The sequence below is a fragment of the Plectropomus leopardus genome, chromosome 22 (assembly GCF_026936395.1).
Source record: "Plectropomus leopardus strain MGB_pleo_1.0 chromosome 22, ASM2693639v1, whole genome shotgun sequence".
NCBI lineage: Eukaryota > Metazoa > Chordata > Actinopteri > Perciformes > Serranidae > Plectropomus > Plectropomus leopardus.
In genome coordinates, this window is record NC_142197.1 from 20,259,423 (window position 1) to 20,276,158 (window position 16,736).

The 16,736-nt window shown below is 38.8% G+C and overlaps 1 protein-coding gene across 3 annotated transcripts in view; it reads left to right on the forward strand.

Annotated features, from left to right (window-relative positions):
- The window catches only part of plxnc1 (plexin C1), a 60,468-nt gene that overhangs the window by 3,775 nt on the left and 39,957 nt on the right, over nucleotides 1–16,736 (forward strand). For 2 of the 3 annotated variants that reach the window (XM_088072713.1, XM_088072712.1), the window contains 19 exons: nucleotides 179–301; nucleotides 3,651–3,785; nucleotides 3,882–3,982; nucleotides 4,062–4,164; nucleotides 4,244–4,409; nucleotides 4,618–4,720; nucleotides 5,438–5,513; nucleotides 6,000–6,041; nucleotides 6,220–6,353; nucleotides 9,017–9,196; nucleotides 11,796–11,904; nucleotides 12,395–12,565; nucleotides 12,649–12,816; nucleotides 13,049–13,145; nucleotides 13,282–13,383; nucleotides 14,574–14,677; nucleotides 14,803–14,844; nucleotides 14,932–15,056; nucleotides 15,289–15,487. In XM_088072713.1, coding sequence (XP_087928839.1) covers nucleotides 179–301; nucleotides 3,651–3,785; nucleotides 3,882–3,982; nucleotides 4,062–4,164; nucleotides 4,244–4,409; nucleotides 4,618–4,720; nucleotides 5,438–5,513; nucleotides 6,000–6,041; nucleotides 6,220–6,353; nucleotides 9,017–9,196; nucleotides 11,796–11,904; nucleotides 12,395–12,565; nucleotides 12,649–12,816; nucleotides 13,049–13,145; nucleotides 13,282–13,383; nucleotides 14,574–14,677; nucleotides 14,803–14,844; nucleotides 14,932–15,056; nucleotides 15,289–15,487 — 2,280 coding nt within the window. The remainder of the gene's footprint in view (nucleotides 1–178; nucleotides 302–3,650; nucleotides 3,786–3,881; nucleotides 3,983–4,061; nucleotides 4,165–4,243; nucleotides 4,410–4,617; nucleotides 4,721–5,437; nucleotides 5,514–5,999; nucleotides 6,042–6,219; nucleotides 6,354–9,016; nucleotides 9,197–11,795; nucleotides 11,905–12,394; nucleotides 12,566–12,648; nucleotides 12,817–13,048; nucleotides 13,146–13,281; nucleotides 13,384–14,573; nucleotides 14,678–14,802; nucleotides 14,845–14,931; nucleotides 15,057–15,288; nucleotides 15,488–16,736) is intronic. The other variant, XM_042510989.2, reaches the window with a different exon arrangement.

Genomic DNA, 16,736 nt, shown 5'->3' on the forward strand with positions numbered 1-16,736 from the left:
ACCTTCCTTTTGGACCTCTCATCTAAAGAAAACTGAAAAAAGAAACTAATGAACATGACTCACTTTTGGTTAAGCTTTGAATAATCACAAACTATCTCAAGTTCCCTGGACACTTGTTCAGAATCCATTAATACCTGTTGGATCCTAGTCAGATGATCATTGTTTTCGTGTTTCTCAGCCAAAGATTCTGAAGCAGAAGGCAATTCTCTTCAGGCAGAACAGCATGACCTCTGTGCTGGCGGTGAGACAGAGGGCCTGGATGGTTTTCTTCATCGGGACAGGAGACGGGCAGCTCATTAAGGTGTGTACAAAAAGGGATTTTCATCTATCATTGAAAAAGGAACATACTTATAATCAGTCCTTTAACAACACAAGTAAAAGTTTGACAAGATTATATTCATTAACTTAAAGTAACTGATTTGGAAAAAAGTATTCACTTGCCAGTTTGCAGTGTTATACATCTAGTGAAATGTGATGTGAAATAATCAATTGTATGCATATCTTCTGGGCAGTGTTTATTTATGAAGGGCAATGCTCTACAGGAAGAAAGACTGTCTAAAATGCTCCATTATGACCTTAAATTGGAACCATAATGTGATTTAATTTGATGCGCGTAGATTCAGATGGCGTTGGCAAATTGGCATTTCAATCTTCTTAGCATGAAAAATGATGTCCAATATCTTTCATTAGCTTTGGTTAATGTTGACCAGCTTCCTGTCATCCCCATCTTTATACCTTTGACTTCTCCATGTCATCGTCCTCTGTCTTCTTCTCATCTACTTAATACAATAACTGATATTTTGCAGAGACTTTTTATACATGTTCACTTTCATAAATTGAGCAGAATCTGGGAACACTCCTCACTAAACCCTCTGCTAGACACAATAGGCTCATTCATGCTGAGTTTACTTTCACAAGTGTTTATAAACCCCTAAGTGTATTTCTCGCCACTTTGCAGCTGAGGCCTAACAGCGAAGAAAGGCTTTTCTATTGACTCGCTGGCAAATGTCACACACAAGGGAAAACAGCTGATAGCTTGTAGCAAAACAATCCAGAAAGTGCAGACCGCTCGCCTTTTGCTCTTAAAAATACAAAGAAGCTTCTGCACTCTTCAGGTTGTGAGCATTTAACTTACTGTGTTCAATATGAGACGTACCAAATACTGTTTGTGTAGCATTCTAAGTTATTTTATTTTTGTTTTCTTATATCATGCCAGAGTATAATCCCTCAACAAGAAAAAAAACAAGGGCTTGCCATAAATATCATAACCACACTCAGTGTCTTACTCCTCAGTATCTGTCCCTTCTTGTAATGAAATCAAATCTGATGTGATACATCATGTGGTGGGAGAGTAGGTTCACTGTCAGGGTAGCATGTATGTGTGCAGGGTTGAGTGGCACACCTAACCACCTTAACCAAGTTTATTTTCATTCAGGCAGTTATTGACACTAACAACATACACACTATCAACTCCTTCCTTCTTACCAACACCTTCATGATTCATTTCCTGTCACAGTTCAACAGAAGCAGGGCCCAAATTCAGACACTTTAACAGAGTAAGAAGGCAATTTTACATTAACTCTAAACTGAGTGAGATGAACAGGAAGTATGTGTGCGACTGCCATGATAAGAGCTGTTGGAATTCTCCTAATATTAAGGAAAGGTGTGTCAGTGCATCCATTATAATCTCCTTTAGCATAGGATACACTGGCGCATCCTTTACCAAAGGAAAGGAGATAATCCAACTTTTAAAGTGATGCTAGTGACGCTGAAGCTATTTGGGGAATTGGCTGTTTTATTACATCACAGATCCAAAGTCTGTATGAGCCCAAACACAGTCATGTGAACATGAAGCCATTTACTGAGCTGTGTGCTGCTTCTTAAGCTGTTATATACACACGCTTAAAGTCAGATCTTTGCCCTGAATTTCGGCTATGTATTTTTAAAAACCATATTTGTTATCGCCTCTTATATGCAGATTTTGTTATTGTATTTTATCATGTTTTATGTGTATTCAATATTTACTTTTGGTTGTTTTCTATAACAGAGCTTCTAGCAAAAATATTTTATATGATTGTAATTCTGTACTTGCAGTGACAACAAACGTGTAGCCTATAAGATCAGATCAGCACATTAACTAAAAACACGAGGCGATGTTTTAAGACAGCTGACGTTTTCAAGTCATCACGTCTGAAACGTAAGAATGCTTATATGAACAGTAGTGGATCTAACTCATCGTACATATTTTCATATTTGTTATTATCATAAAATCATATAAGGATTTATGATGATAAATATGAGGGGAAAAGGAGGGTGAGTGTGAGCAGCCATCCCAGTCACAACATTACATTTCACGTCTGTGACTGGCAGCCTTTATTACTTCTTCAGGTCTTTACCATTCAAGAGAAACATTCTTGCACATAACCACTAAATTGTTGAGCACACTTATTCAGTGACTGTGCTGGTCCACAATCATCTGAATTAATATGTAAACTGCCGGGCCCACTGTAGGCATAACCATGACACTTCTGCTTCTATCCTGAACAGCACAATATACAGTTGCATCACATCCTGTGTAATGCTAAATGGTCAAGTGAGTCAACACAGTGGAAATGACATGATGAGAACATAATGACAGAAACTCAACAGAAACACTTTTTTCTGCACTGATGTAAGCTCTTTGTGGTGTCAACACAGTGGGCCCATTAGGACTGGAAAACATCAGTGGATTAACGTCTTCCTCAACAACCATAATGGTGGTGAACATTAGCAAGTGGCTTGACCTCTAAGAGAAGCCTTAACCACAGACTCACAAGGAAATGCAGTTCTACCTCTACAGAATCACCACAGCCATTGATTGCAGTAGTAAATAATTTAGCCATTATTATGCCCTCAAAGCTCTTGTGTAGTATACTGATACATAACACCCTCTGTTAAATTGTATTTTTTTTAGAGTTTGTAAGATAGTTGTATAAACAAACATTTTAGCAGACAGGACCTTTAGTTTTACTACCTGTCAGAAACAGTGATAGTGTTCTTAAATGGGGCTATATTTCACTTTCAGACTTCATTACTTATTTAACGTCTGTTTTTCCCTACAATATAAAGTTTTTAGTCCTTTTGTCTCACTTCAGTCATTTTTTGATGCAGCAAATTGTATCTTGTGGAATATAAAAAACATAAAAGCATAACATAAAAAAAATTGGTGTTGTTATTCTAGTAAGCTACTAAAAGGTTAATTTGGTAGCTAGGTTGCCAGTTGCCACCACTCTACTCTGCGTTAACATGGCAGTTACCTCTGATAATACTGTCCCAACACTTGCCATTGTAGCAGAAATGTAACGCCCTCCCGCCGGGTTAAGACATCAGCTCTGTCAGCACTGTTGCTGCTGTTAGCACCATTCGCTGTCGGCTGCTGTCAAAGCCACCTCCATGTTGCGTAGCGTGTGCACACAACCTGTTATATGCTCTGTCTGTCGTATGTCATAAACAGCTCTTTTAAGGAGGAAGTCATTTTAGGGTTTTGCTAAATATCACTCAAAAAAGTCATCTTCTCTCTTCATCCACTCATTGAATCATAACCGATGATATTCAACAACAGAGCAGCTCAGTCTGTCAGAAACATAACAAAGTATCATTTTTGTTGTCAGCTTGCTGTGGACAAGAACTATTACACCACCTGTCCGACAGTGCTCTACAGGGCCAATGATGATCGCAAAGTGCTTCCCAAAATACATCTGGATCAAGTGGGGCTTAAACATGTGTACTTGCCATTTCAAAAACAGGTAGGTGGACATGTATCACCTGTAAGGCTCTGTCTGAATATATCTGATTTGCTTTGTATGTAAGTGTTTCTCAGCCGCTGTGTTTGTGTGTTCCAGATAAAGCGTGTGCCTGTGTCACAGTGCAGCACATACACAAAGGTGGAGGACTGTTGGTCTGCACAGGATCCGTACTGCGTCTGGTGCGGCTCTAAAAGAAGGTCAGAGAAACGACGTCTGTAGTTGACCCCTTTAAACAACTACAAAGTGGGTTAAAATATATTTTTTTTCTCCTCCTAGTTGCACATTCCAAGATGAATGCCGAGATACAGACTGGTTATCTATTCCTGATGATTTTCAACCCAAAATGGTTTCTTACAAAGTTGTAAAGGACACTGACCAGGTACAAGTAAACTTTTTGCTGTAATCAGTTGTGACTGTCAGTTATGTCTCTTGTAAACACAACATCCTTCCTTTTTCAGATCACACTGAACATCCACACACACCTGACTGTGGGCGAGAAGGCAGGGTCTAACTTTAACTGTGAATGCTTATCAAGTCCCAGTGGGTTTTTTCTCCAGACAAAACCTCCACCAAATTTCCCACAATGCACCTGCATTCTTTCAAACAGAGCACTTCCTGCTGAAGGTCAGTGACTTTTGATAAATATAGTGATCCTGTGAATTAAATACCTGAAAATCAATTACATTTACACTGTCACAAGACTCCTATAGAATGGAAAAGTTGTCAAATCTATGTTTCGTCATGTCATATATATTGTTATCACATACAGATGTGTGTTGCGTAGCATTCTGACCAAGACTCTGACAATACCTGCATTATTTTCACTCATCAGGGCTGCGCGTCACAGTTAGGATGAGATTTGGGACGACGGAATTGTCAAATGAATTTAAGCTCTTCAACTGCTCTGACATCAGGGGACCACCAACTTCTGCCCTGTGAGTCTAAACGCATTTTCCAGAAATCTAAGTTGATAGATCATTTTTTTAATAAAAATATTAGAAGAAAGAACAAATTAAAAGTTGAAACACAAAGTAAGTCAGAAGCACCACTAATGAAATTAGCAGTCAAGTTACTTAGAATTTTCTTTTAATCTTTTTAGTTGCTTGGAAAAAAAAATCTGAGAGAAGCTGTAGTTCCTAAGGACACCCATACTTTCTTTTTTATTGCCTCTCTTTGTAAAGTTCATTCATTATGTATCAATGTAGAATATCGCAGATAAACATCTTGCACAAGTTACATCTCTGTCATGTTTGTGGGTCTCCTGTGCCTCTGTCTGTCCGTCTCTTTCATTCTCCTGAATGCAGTATTCCAAGAAGGTTTTGGGTTTTTTGTCAAATTTGGCACAGCTGCTACTTGGCTTTAAGAATGAACTGATTAGAATTTGGCGGTCAAGGTTGCAGCGGCACATTTACTAACTAAGGAAGCAAAGCTTCAGTGTGTAACCAACAAGGGATAAAATAAGTTGCTTTCATAAAAAAAAAAAAAAAAATTAAATGTTAAACTAAACAAATTAATTGATTGTACTTAAGACATGGTTGGCAGTCTTCGCAATTCATTATCAGAAAGAATATACAATGTTGCTGTCCTGTGGGTTTTATGTTGTGTCCAGTGTTATCAAAAACAAGAGGTGATTAGTTTCGTTTTGTCTTCAGGTGTCGGCAGTGTGTCGAGGCTGGATGTGGCTGGAGTGTAAATGGCTGTTCCTGGGCAAATCAAAAAGTGGGGAATGTGATTATGCATGCTTTTATATTTATCTAACAAGTATTTTCAGACATGTGACCAGGTGCTACATTTGGACATAACTGTAACAGCAACCACATTAAGGACTTAGGGATTCTTTATTGTCATTTCAGCCATGCGGTACAAGGAAAGAACAAAATTAAGTACTGATAAATCAGTGATCATGAAATAAAAATATTTTAATGAATAAACAGATAAAGTAAGCATTGCAGTATATAAACAGTCAATATCCTAAATCTTAAAAAATGAGAAAAATTAATCAAAGTGCCCTCTGGAATGTAAAATTTATAATATAAAATATAATTAAAATACTAATTCTAAGATGTTTGCAAGCAACCTGTTTTTTTTTTTTACTCTTTCCAGTGTTTGAGCTAAGCTAATATTAGCCAAAGCTGGTCCTGAATCAACTCTTGGAAGCTGTGCAGTGAATATCATGTAAACCTGTGTAATGTCTTCTCCTCTCTTGCTCTTCAGGTTAGTGTTTGCGAAAAGATGGACTCGGGGATGAGCTTTTCCGTGAGTCTGAACCTCAAATCTCACACACATTCTTCCTCTGATGCTCACCTCATTCATATTCAGTAGATATTAAAAGGTCCATTGAAGGCCACGCATTAAAATGCATTATCTTTGTGTGTGTGTGTGTGTGTTTGTGTGTGTGTGTGTGTGTGTGTGTGTGTGTGTGTTTTACTATCAGAGACCAGAGATCTCCTCCATTACTCCAGATGTGGTGTCTTTCCATGGCAGAAACCATGCAGTGTTGACGGGTTATAACCTCAGTGATGTGACCAGAGTGAGGATCCAGGTGTACAAGGACTGCACTCCACAAGAGTGAGTCTGTTCACATGCGACTCAGATTACACTTACACTCTGAATGGCATTTCGAAGATAGAAAGTGTTATAGGGAGGAAATGCCACCAAAATTAAAAACTGTACTAGTCTGATGGTATTGACTGTTTACTCAAAAAAAACCCTCAGAATCAGTGACTTTCCAGTCAGTGCGACACGTGCACAGCTCTCACCTAAAGTCAGAAACTGGATTAAACCATGGTTCTGCTTAACAAACATGATAAAGGACATTTTGTTTGAGGTTATGTTGTACTGTGACAAGACACAGAAACCATAAAATAAGGGTTATGTTGTGGATCAGAACATGGTTGTAAATCCAGATTATAAACGTTTGGTTGGTGTTACAATCAGTCAAAAACCAAGAGGCAACATCTGGGGCTGAAAAACCAAAACCAATGCAGAGGTGCTCAAAACTGCAGTTCCTCAAATGGCCACCTTGGGCTGGCTCCAAAAACGACTCAATCCCCACAGAGCCCCATCTTCAAATACTCAACAGCAAAAAGAAACATGTTTATAGCCTGGCACAAAAAATGATTTTGGTGTCTAAAGCTAATTTCCTGGTTCATGGCAGGCGTTTTTGTATAACTCTTACGTTTATGTTTTATTGAGGCTTAAAGTTATACATAATTATAGACTTTGAGTGACATGTGGGTGCTGTCTTTGAGTCACACGTGGTTACCACGGTGACATCTATGGTTAGGTAACCATCGTGTAACCTCAGATTCACAGAGTGAAGATGTATGTGTAAGATGTCACTTTTTGAGTGTGGTTTCAGCTCATGAAAGTTAATTGTTATATTTTTGTCACCTAAAAAAGCTTTTTTTTTTTACTAAAAGACCTATGGTCACTTCCACATTTTGCTTGTTAGTGCTGTTGCTCAGAAAGACATTTTGGCATTCTGGCATTAACTTGAAACTAAAGCTGAGTGTGCTTCAGCTTAAGGGATTGCGGAATTGAACCTGTTTCCAGAGTTTTTTTATTTGGAAATGTTGGCATACAAAAAAAATACAGTAGGCGTGTACTTCAATAAAGATTTACTTTTTTTTTTTCATACTTAAAAAACCCACCTATCTAGAACATGGAGGACACCCGCCTAGAAAAGCAGAGAGTTTTTACATTATAAAAATGAAATAAAATAATGCACAGACGCAAACACTTAAAGGAATCACGGTGTTCATGTGTTTCTTTAATGCAACATATTTTCTGACGCACACTCTCTGTCGCTGTGTGTGTGTGTGTGTGTGTGTGTGTGTGTGTGTGTGTGTGTGTGTGTGTGTGTGTGTGTGTGTGTGTGTGTGCGCGTGCGTGCGTGCCCTTTGGAGTGGAACTCCGCTGTGTGCGATACAGAGAGCAGAGGAGAATGTAAATGCGCGGCCATGTAGAGACAGAAATGACATGCCATGGTGTAAATAAGATAAATAACACAAGGTTATTTAGTATGTTTAATAAAAGGACAAAGATATCCTTAAATGACCTAATATAATCGTAGGGGAAACACTGCATACAAAAGCACTGTGGTGCATTTCTGCCCATGTCAACCGACAAGTTGTACATATTGAATGTGATGTATGTATACAGTAAAAGGCATTTACCCACAGGCATCATTAGCAAAAGGAGAAACAGAGCATCCAAACTACTCACAGACAAGAACACAAATATTAGGGCGAGAAAGCAAATGCAGAATAGGATGTTTTAAATATAAAATGAAATAAATACATTTGGACAAAAACAAAAGCAGTATGACTAGTTGAACAATATGTCGTGGTTTGCATGGACAAATATCCTACTTTAGAGATGACTGCTTGGTGATATCAGGCAACCTACCTACATACCTATGTATGTCAATACCGGGTCCCAAATGGAGATGAATTTGTCTCTAGACCTTCTTAGTGTGGTTTCCAGATCTTTTCAAGAATGTTTGAATGATTTGTTGTCATATGCTTGATTTAGAGTTGTGTCAAAATTTCAAGGCACCAATGTTTTGCTGTTTAATATGTTTACATTATTTTGATGATTTGTAAAAGCACTGATTATTCTGGTGTGATAGATTATAAAAGACATGGTGAGTTAAAAGAATTGTTTCATTTTAATTTTGTTGAGGCAGATTTTGCTGCTCTGCTTCTTGCTATTTCAGATTTTCTTCATATTATGGTTGTCATCATCTTAAAGTGACAGTTCACCCCAGAACCCAAAATACTAATTTTTCCTCTTACCTATAGTGCTATATATCAATCTAAATAGTTTTGTTGATGACACTCAGCTTGTGGTGCTCAAAGTGCCAAAAAAATAGATTTGAAAAACTGTCTCTTTCCAGAAACCATGTCCCGGTTACTCAAAATCCACAGACCTTGTTTTGAGCAGTTTAATGCAAGAACTATTTTTTAACAGCACTATTGTGCAGAAGGACGCATGCTTCAACTCATGGACACAACACTCGTGCTTGTGATAAGCAGGAAATGTAAACATAATGGCATCCTCCTCAGCTGAGCTGTAATATTAGCTAGCTTAGAGGTGCTAGATGAGGATGCATGCCTTTGCTCAATATTAAAATTAGCGGATGTAGTTCAGTAGAGAGAAAATAGTGCATTCTGGTCTCAGTGAGGCTAACTGGTTTCTCTCTCTTTTCTCCTGCGTGCTCTGATTAGATCTCCTGTGTGGAACAACACTGATGTGAATCTGACGTTCCACATTCCCAGATCGGATTATAAAGGTGTGGTCAAAGTATGTGTTCTCCTCCCAGATGGCAGTTGCCATGGCAATGCCAAAATCACTTACCGCTCATCCCCATCCTGCACCGGAATTACACCTAACAGCAGCTGGATCAGGTATGACTGGATTTTTGTTGGCATTTTTGATATTCCCACAAATATACAGACTTTGATGAAAGGGGCAGGGTAAGGGATTAGATGTGACTCGGTAAATTGACAATACTTTGATGACTGTGACGACGTGAAATTATTTCTCATTCACATTAATAATTCCAACAGTTATTATGTTGCAGTAAATGCTTCAACACACTAACATTGGTTAACATCATGTTTTGGTGTCACTTTCTCCAAATCAAAGTGCATTTACTTAACACCACACACGACAGCATTTTGGCAATGTATTTAACAGTAACTTCTTTCTTATGTTAGTCTAATTTTAAAATGTTGGAACAGGTTTAGTGCTTTAGCAATCAAGTGCAAAGTGAAGGAGTGTAAAAATATTACGGGCTTTTCATGCTATGCGTTCAATAGCAGAAGTAGACAGAAGCAGCGCAGACTTTCTTACATCTATTTGCAAGTCAGTCTGAATGCATGTCCAACACTCTGACTTGCACACATACAGACTCCTGTTAGTCCAGCAAAACACCAGGACATTGCAGTATTTTAGCATTATAGTGTTAGGCCTGCTAGTAGCTGCATGTGTGTCCCTTTGTATCATTCATTCATGCCCCCTCTCTAAACTCTGAGGTTTCTGTTAGTACGTGAACACAGCGCAGGCAGAGCTCTCCATGAGTTGTTTCTTTCCACAGCAGCAGTTTGTGACTCACAGGCTTGATAATTGGAACTGTTAATCCAGTCAGAGTCGATCAGATCGATGGCTGAGAGGAGCAGCTGCTGCGACTGAAAATAAACTTTTAGACCCAGCAGAATGAACGGTTTAGTTTTACTTTAAGGGCGTCTGAAGTTCTACTGTGTTGAGAATGTGCTCTGACAGTGGTGCTATAAATAACCAAACAGTATATAGTCCAATAGCGCTCCTAATGAACAAAGCAGCTCCAAAGATAGAAAATCTTTGTGACGGCATATGTTTTGAATTTGGTGGTCCATCACAAATATATAAATGTTTGGGAAACCCTGCAATCATGTTTTCATTGCTGTTTACCATCTCAAATTATCCATTAAAAAATATCAGCCATTTCTATTTAGACTTAAGAACAATATTGACTCTCATCATGAGGCTCTTAAACTTACCAGGTGGAACCCATGAAGTGCAATCATGGTCAGGAAAAGGCACTGTAGCTGGATCTCCTAAAGTAACCTCCTCCTGACAGTCGCTCATGGGCTGTCTCATACGCCATCGACCATTTTTGACTTGTTCCCCAGTCATTTCAGACAAACCTTGATGACCTTTGAAAGACATCTTTAAGTCTTTCGGGGACTGCGCACATATGTGTTTCCATGAAGAATTTTGAACATTGCACCCTTGTCTTTCACTGTAACCCAGTGAGCCTCCAATCCATCATCTGATGGAAACATTGTAAAAGAAAACTTTAATAAGAATGCATTCATGTTCTCGGCTGGAGAAGTAGCGGTATTTTTACTCAGTGGAAGTAGCAGACAACCGGATGCAACTCTCTGCTGCCTTTGCCTACTTCTGCTCTCAGAACACACAGTATGAAAAAGGCCTTATGTGCAAATTAGTACCGAGTTCCACCAGAGTTGAAACAAGAAATACCTATTTCTGCAGGTAATTTGGACAATTAATATAAAGTGACACTTGCAGCATGCATGAAAATCTCAGCCTGATCATTATTTAGACAGTAGAATATTGATTGTAACCACATCCTTCACTGGGAGCTGCCTCTACAGCCCCTTTCAGGTTAGAGCAGCATGTAACAACATGGTGATTAACTGATTTGACAGTTTGATTTAATACATTGTCATTCAGATGCTTTTGACAGCACTGTCAACAAAAAGAAGCTATCAAGCGAGCAGTGAAAATGTAAGCAGGCTATTTTAGGATCTGCCCCAAGTGACGTGTCACTAACTTTAATCGATTTGACTGAGACCTATTCTAGGATATTATGTTAGTAGTAAGTGAGAAACAGTCTCAGGTTGAGGGTCATTTCTGGGGAAAGACAGCCACTTCCCAAAAGCACTGTCTTTCACCATTAGACCACTTCCCTTTTTTAGTTGGAGCATAGCAGAAAGCGCCACTTCTGCCTTTGCAAGAACACTTCTTTTAACACTGTTGCTTGTTAAGTTGCATAATTTCTGTATACATGTATACATCTAAGTTTATACATAATGTATACACTTAAAAATTCTAGGGCCATAACCATTTTTTTGTCACCATTGTCTTATTATAAAGAGGTGAGAATTATTACCTTGAACTTGTACTTAAGCCCACATTATGGTGACAGGCTTATTTATGGTTTCTGTGTCTTGTCACAGTACATTTTGGGAGTGGTTATTACCGGTTGCACCATTTTAAGTCACAATCAAATACTAGAGGAACAGATTTTTATTCTCAGTTTTATAATTTTGACACTGCCATTGCACAGAAATTCACTTTACACTTATATGTATGTAATCCTTATATAAAGGTGGTAGCAGCAGATATGTGTTAACCATCATATCAGGCTATCATTGTTGGCAAAAATGCCTCCTCTGCTGTTTCTTTTTCTCTGACTGGTTGCTGCTTCATGTCCTGTAGTGGAGAGAGGAAGATCAAACTGATGGGATCCCACCTGGAGTTTGTTGAAGGTGTCCTGCACAGCCACGCCCCACAGGAAGTCAGACATCCCTGCAACAGCAGTAATCAGGTGGGACATAGACCCCACAGTGTCCCACTGTATTGTTGTCTCACATTAATTATGCAGCAACACAGCACATTGTCACATTATATTGCATCATGCCAAATTATAGTATGTTATGTCATGTCACATTATCACATGTTGTCCTCACGCAGCATTACATTAGTATGTTACTTCAAAGTCATGTGTCAACACATGCACACATATGCAGAGAGAAGCATGTCATACATTACTTTATTATACTACATGTCATGTCATGTCATGTTATGTTACATGTTCTAATGTTTGATCTTCTTTTACATCACATTTGTGTTTTATTATGTTGTAGTAGCATATTTTGCAATTCAACATCAGCCAGTGTCACTTTGTTTCATCTTATTTTGTCATATAATCTTTATGTCACATTGCTGAGTTTACTATGTCACCATCATCAACAGTTAATGGCATGACATACAGATTATGTTATATATAACCTAGAATGTTTTTAAATTCTCTGCAGAGTCTCTCCTATGACACACCTGCAGCTAAAAATGGGATTTCTACCAGCGCTGTTTATATCAAAGTAGCAAATACAACCGTGGCCTGCCCCACAATGATCTACCATCCTAACCCCAAGTTTACCACCTTCACATCCAGAAGGAAAGGAAACATTGTGCGCATTGATATACAGGTAATGCATGTTTCTTTAACACGTGTACAAATATATAAAATACGTCCATCAAAGGTCAATGTTGCTTTCTGTTTTCATTTTAGAAAACAACAGATGAACTGGCGATGACCCACACAGAGTTATCAGTTCAGGCTGTTCATGATGGAAAACCATACGACTGCATCATGACAGGCAAAGAACACAGCAACAACACCGACTTTTACATCTGTGAGATTCAAAACTCGCCCAACGTTAAATTTCAGGAGATAATGGTAAATCTTTCAGTCACACAACACCAATCTATAACAATACTATAGAAAAATAGAATGCTTGTTTTGTTGTAAGAATAGTTACATTTAAAATATGACCAAAAACATTCAAAGTCCTTAAAAGTATGTTGCTCTCCATGCAATAGTTACTAACACCTCTTTTCAAAGCACAAACATGTATTTGTGCTCTGCAAAATTTATTTTAAATATAGCATGGTTATCGCCTTTTTTACAGATAAAGTACGGGAACGAGACAGTGACACTGAACGTGAGCTCTGTATCACCTCTATACGCTCTGTTTGTCCTCATGCTGATACCCGTCATTATTGTTGGTAAGTACACAAAGCAGGGCTGAATAATTTGACTCATTTTAGTCCACAAGTAGCCTGAAAGGCATATACAGCTCAAACCGTAACTTTTCTATTTTTTTTTTTATATTCTCTTTGTCTACACGGTGTTGTTTTTCAGTGGTGTTTATCGTCTACCAAAGACAACAAAGGAAGCTCACTGATCGGATGAACAAGCGCATGGAAGACCTTGAGCTCGACATCCGGAATGACATTAGACAAGGTAAGTCACAATTTTTTGCAATGCATCTGTAGTATATTGGTAAAGTGAAAGCCCATATACGAGGTAATAAACACATATCAAAAAGTTCAAGAAGAAGAAAGGTTACATGCTGGACTAAAGACAATATAAGAGAAGAGAAAACAAAGTCTGCACACTAGATTATGCTCAGTCATGCTCTTCATAAGTCTAATGAAATGTCACCTCAGTGGTAATTATGGAAACTTGCAGGGGGTGCCAGAGGGAGACACACTATTGTGCATATTTAGTGAGCCGCATACAGCTGAAGTAAACCAGAAAAGCTAGAAACTTCTTTTGGCAATAAGCGCCAGGCGAGCAACTCCGCTGGAATAAATAGACACCATCTTGGCATGTAGTATCTAGGTATTATTAGAAATCTGTGGTCGCAATAGATTCAAATACTGGCTGGTTATAACTGTGGAAAAAGATGCAAATTACATAAATATTAAAACTTCTTAAGCCACCCCAAAAGTAGATTGCTCTTTGCTGCTGTGCCTCTGTGTACTCACGCTCACATCTGTAACACCAGCAACAACAAAAGGATGCTTCATCAGGTGGACCTGCGCAAACCAACACAGAGGACGAATTCTGTACTCAACAAGTCTTTGCATAAGAGTGAAAAGGGGCTGTTGTGCATAACTGTGTGATTTGAACGTGAACATGGTAAACACTGTATGTGCTGTCAAAATCAGCGTGTTGCATGTGCCACTGTGCAGCTTCAAACACTGGCCCCTGTGTTTAACCACTTTGTTTTATTATCTATGGATAACTCAGCATCAACACACTCACATGCAGTTCCTTTTTGTGGTGTGAAATGCCCTGAACGTGTTCCTTTTTCTGATGTCAAACTTGTTAACAATGCATCTGATTTTAAAAAAGATCAACACAAGGCCTCATTTGTTATCAGCTTTCAGCCTGCAGAGATGGAACAACAGTTAGTGAGTTGCAGCACTGGAACACCAATTTTTATTTCCTCTTTTCATTTGTGACTTGCAAACTGATGCTTGCGAGGCAAGTTTGCTGTTTTACCTGACAGTAAAGAGCAATATGTCTGCTCTGTTTTGTCGTTTGAACTTTTCTCTGGACAACAGTTTTTTTCTCAAGCCATGCTAGATTCAGTCAAACCAAGGTCTACAGGTCTGAAAGCAGCCTCACTTAACTGTCCTCAACAGGTTTTGTGGATCTGCAGACAGAGAAAACTGACCTGATGGAAAATGTGGGAGCAATTCCTTTCCTGGACTACAAGCACTTTGCTTCCAGGATCTTTTTTCCTGAGGTACAATGGAGCTGGAAAGAAAGCAAATACCCCTACTTAACAAACATATGCTGTAAATTATAAAATATCAAGTATAATACATAACCATGTCCAGATTTACAAAGCTTTTTAAAATTATTTTTCAGAATGAATCTTTGATGACATCGTGTATCAAAGACATTGGTCAGGTAAAGTTTGACACCAGCTGTTATTGATGTCAGTGGCTCTCTGAAAATTCTGCCACTGATGTGTTGTTGTATCTGACCTAAAATCAGGATGTGGTGAAGGTTCATCTGGACGAATGTTGCCAGGGCTTGTCCAGGCTGATCCAGGACCAGCTCTTCCTCACATCCATGGTGCACGCTCTGGAGGAGCAGAAGAGCTTCAATATCAACGACAAGTCAGTTTATGATATTTTTCTGATCATGCAGATGATTTTTCTGTTTAATTATTAAATTGTGAAATAGTTCAGTATATTGTGTGGTTCTCTTCTGTGTGGCTCTTTGTACATGTCATTATCCACTCAGTTATCCTTTTGCACAATATTTTTTATTCTCTTCTTTCTCTGCATTATGTTATTTTTATCTACCTAATCTACTTTTGTCTCTTCACCTTTATGTGCTCTCTTCCAGGTGTACATTGGCGTCATTACTGACCGTAGCGCTCCACAATAACTTGTTATATCTGACGGAGGTAATGGAGGCTCTGATGAAGACTCTGATGCAGCAGAGCAGCAACACTCAGCCTAAGCTGTTGCTAAGACGCACCGAGTCCACCGTGGAGAAAATGCTGACCAATTGGATGTCCATCTGCCTTTATGGGTTCCTCAGGGTCAGTTCCTCTTGTGTCCCTTTTAGTCATTGCTGTTCTATAAATATCCAAGGAAAAGTTCAGCTATTTGAACCCCTTCTAGCATTTTGGCTGTATGGATGAAGGTATCTGTCAGGGCATTTGTCCACGACTTTCGTCCAGCCTGAAATACCTCAACAACGATTGGATGGATTGAAATGATAATTTAGTACAGACTTCACTGCCCAGTGGAAACTGTGATGACTTTAGTGATCTCATGAGTCTTTTCAAAGTAACACACTCATCTAAGATGGCGGATATGGTAAACATTACGCCTGCAAAACATCAGTGTGTTTATATAGTCACTGTGAGCTTTTACACAGAAATTGCACTATAGGACTGCTACAAAGTCTATTCATTATGCCAGTTTTGCATTTTTATGGAAAGCCAAACAACAACGGCATCATGCCACTACAGTGTGTTTTTCTATTTTGAGCTATCTGCTAACTGCTATCAGTTACTTTTTTAATCTCTTGTGCTGATCGCACGCACAACCCTTGGTTGAAGCATCACACTTACCCGCTCAAGATCCCTTCTTGCCAGCTGTCCCTTTACGTAGACCTCCTCTCAGGGCTTTTACTACCTCGTTGCCAGCTCAAAGGCAAGACAATCATGTCGCCCAATTTGGTGTTAGACGAAATATTGGAGAAACTTGTATGTCGACACAAGGCATTGTGTGAAGTAACAGAAACATGTTGTGTTTTTGTGCAATATAGAAGTATTTGGCAGCAGTCCTCACCAACATTTGTCTTTTCTGGTTTGTATGTTAAATAACTGCATGAAGCAGAAGTGTTGCTGGAATAATGTTTTTATTCTGAGCACAAGAGAGGACTTGGCTTGTTGTCCTTCAAATACTGCTACTCCGTGTTGTGTCTACCGTTGTGCCATACTGCAGCATTTTGTCCTGTGATTAAGCTTTGGTTATTCTGATCGTGTTAGGGTGTTTCTCTGTGAGGTCTCAACAGGCTACTTATAAATTCTTCATAGTCAACCCGCAAACTAGAAGTGTTACTTCAGCTGTATAAACCACATCCTGTGTTTTGTCGAGCACGTCTGCTGTACCTTATAACAGCTTAGTCTTAAGGAAAAATCAACATGGTTATTGACATTAGCTCTGGTTATTCGTTTTACCTGTATATAGTTCACAGTTCCGTGTTGTTACTTAGCTGCATTAAAAAAGGGCATACATCTTGATACTTATTTATTAATGTGTTTGTCAGTACTATTCTAG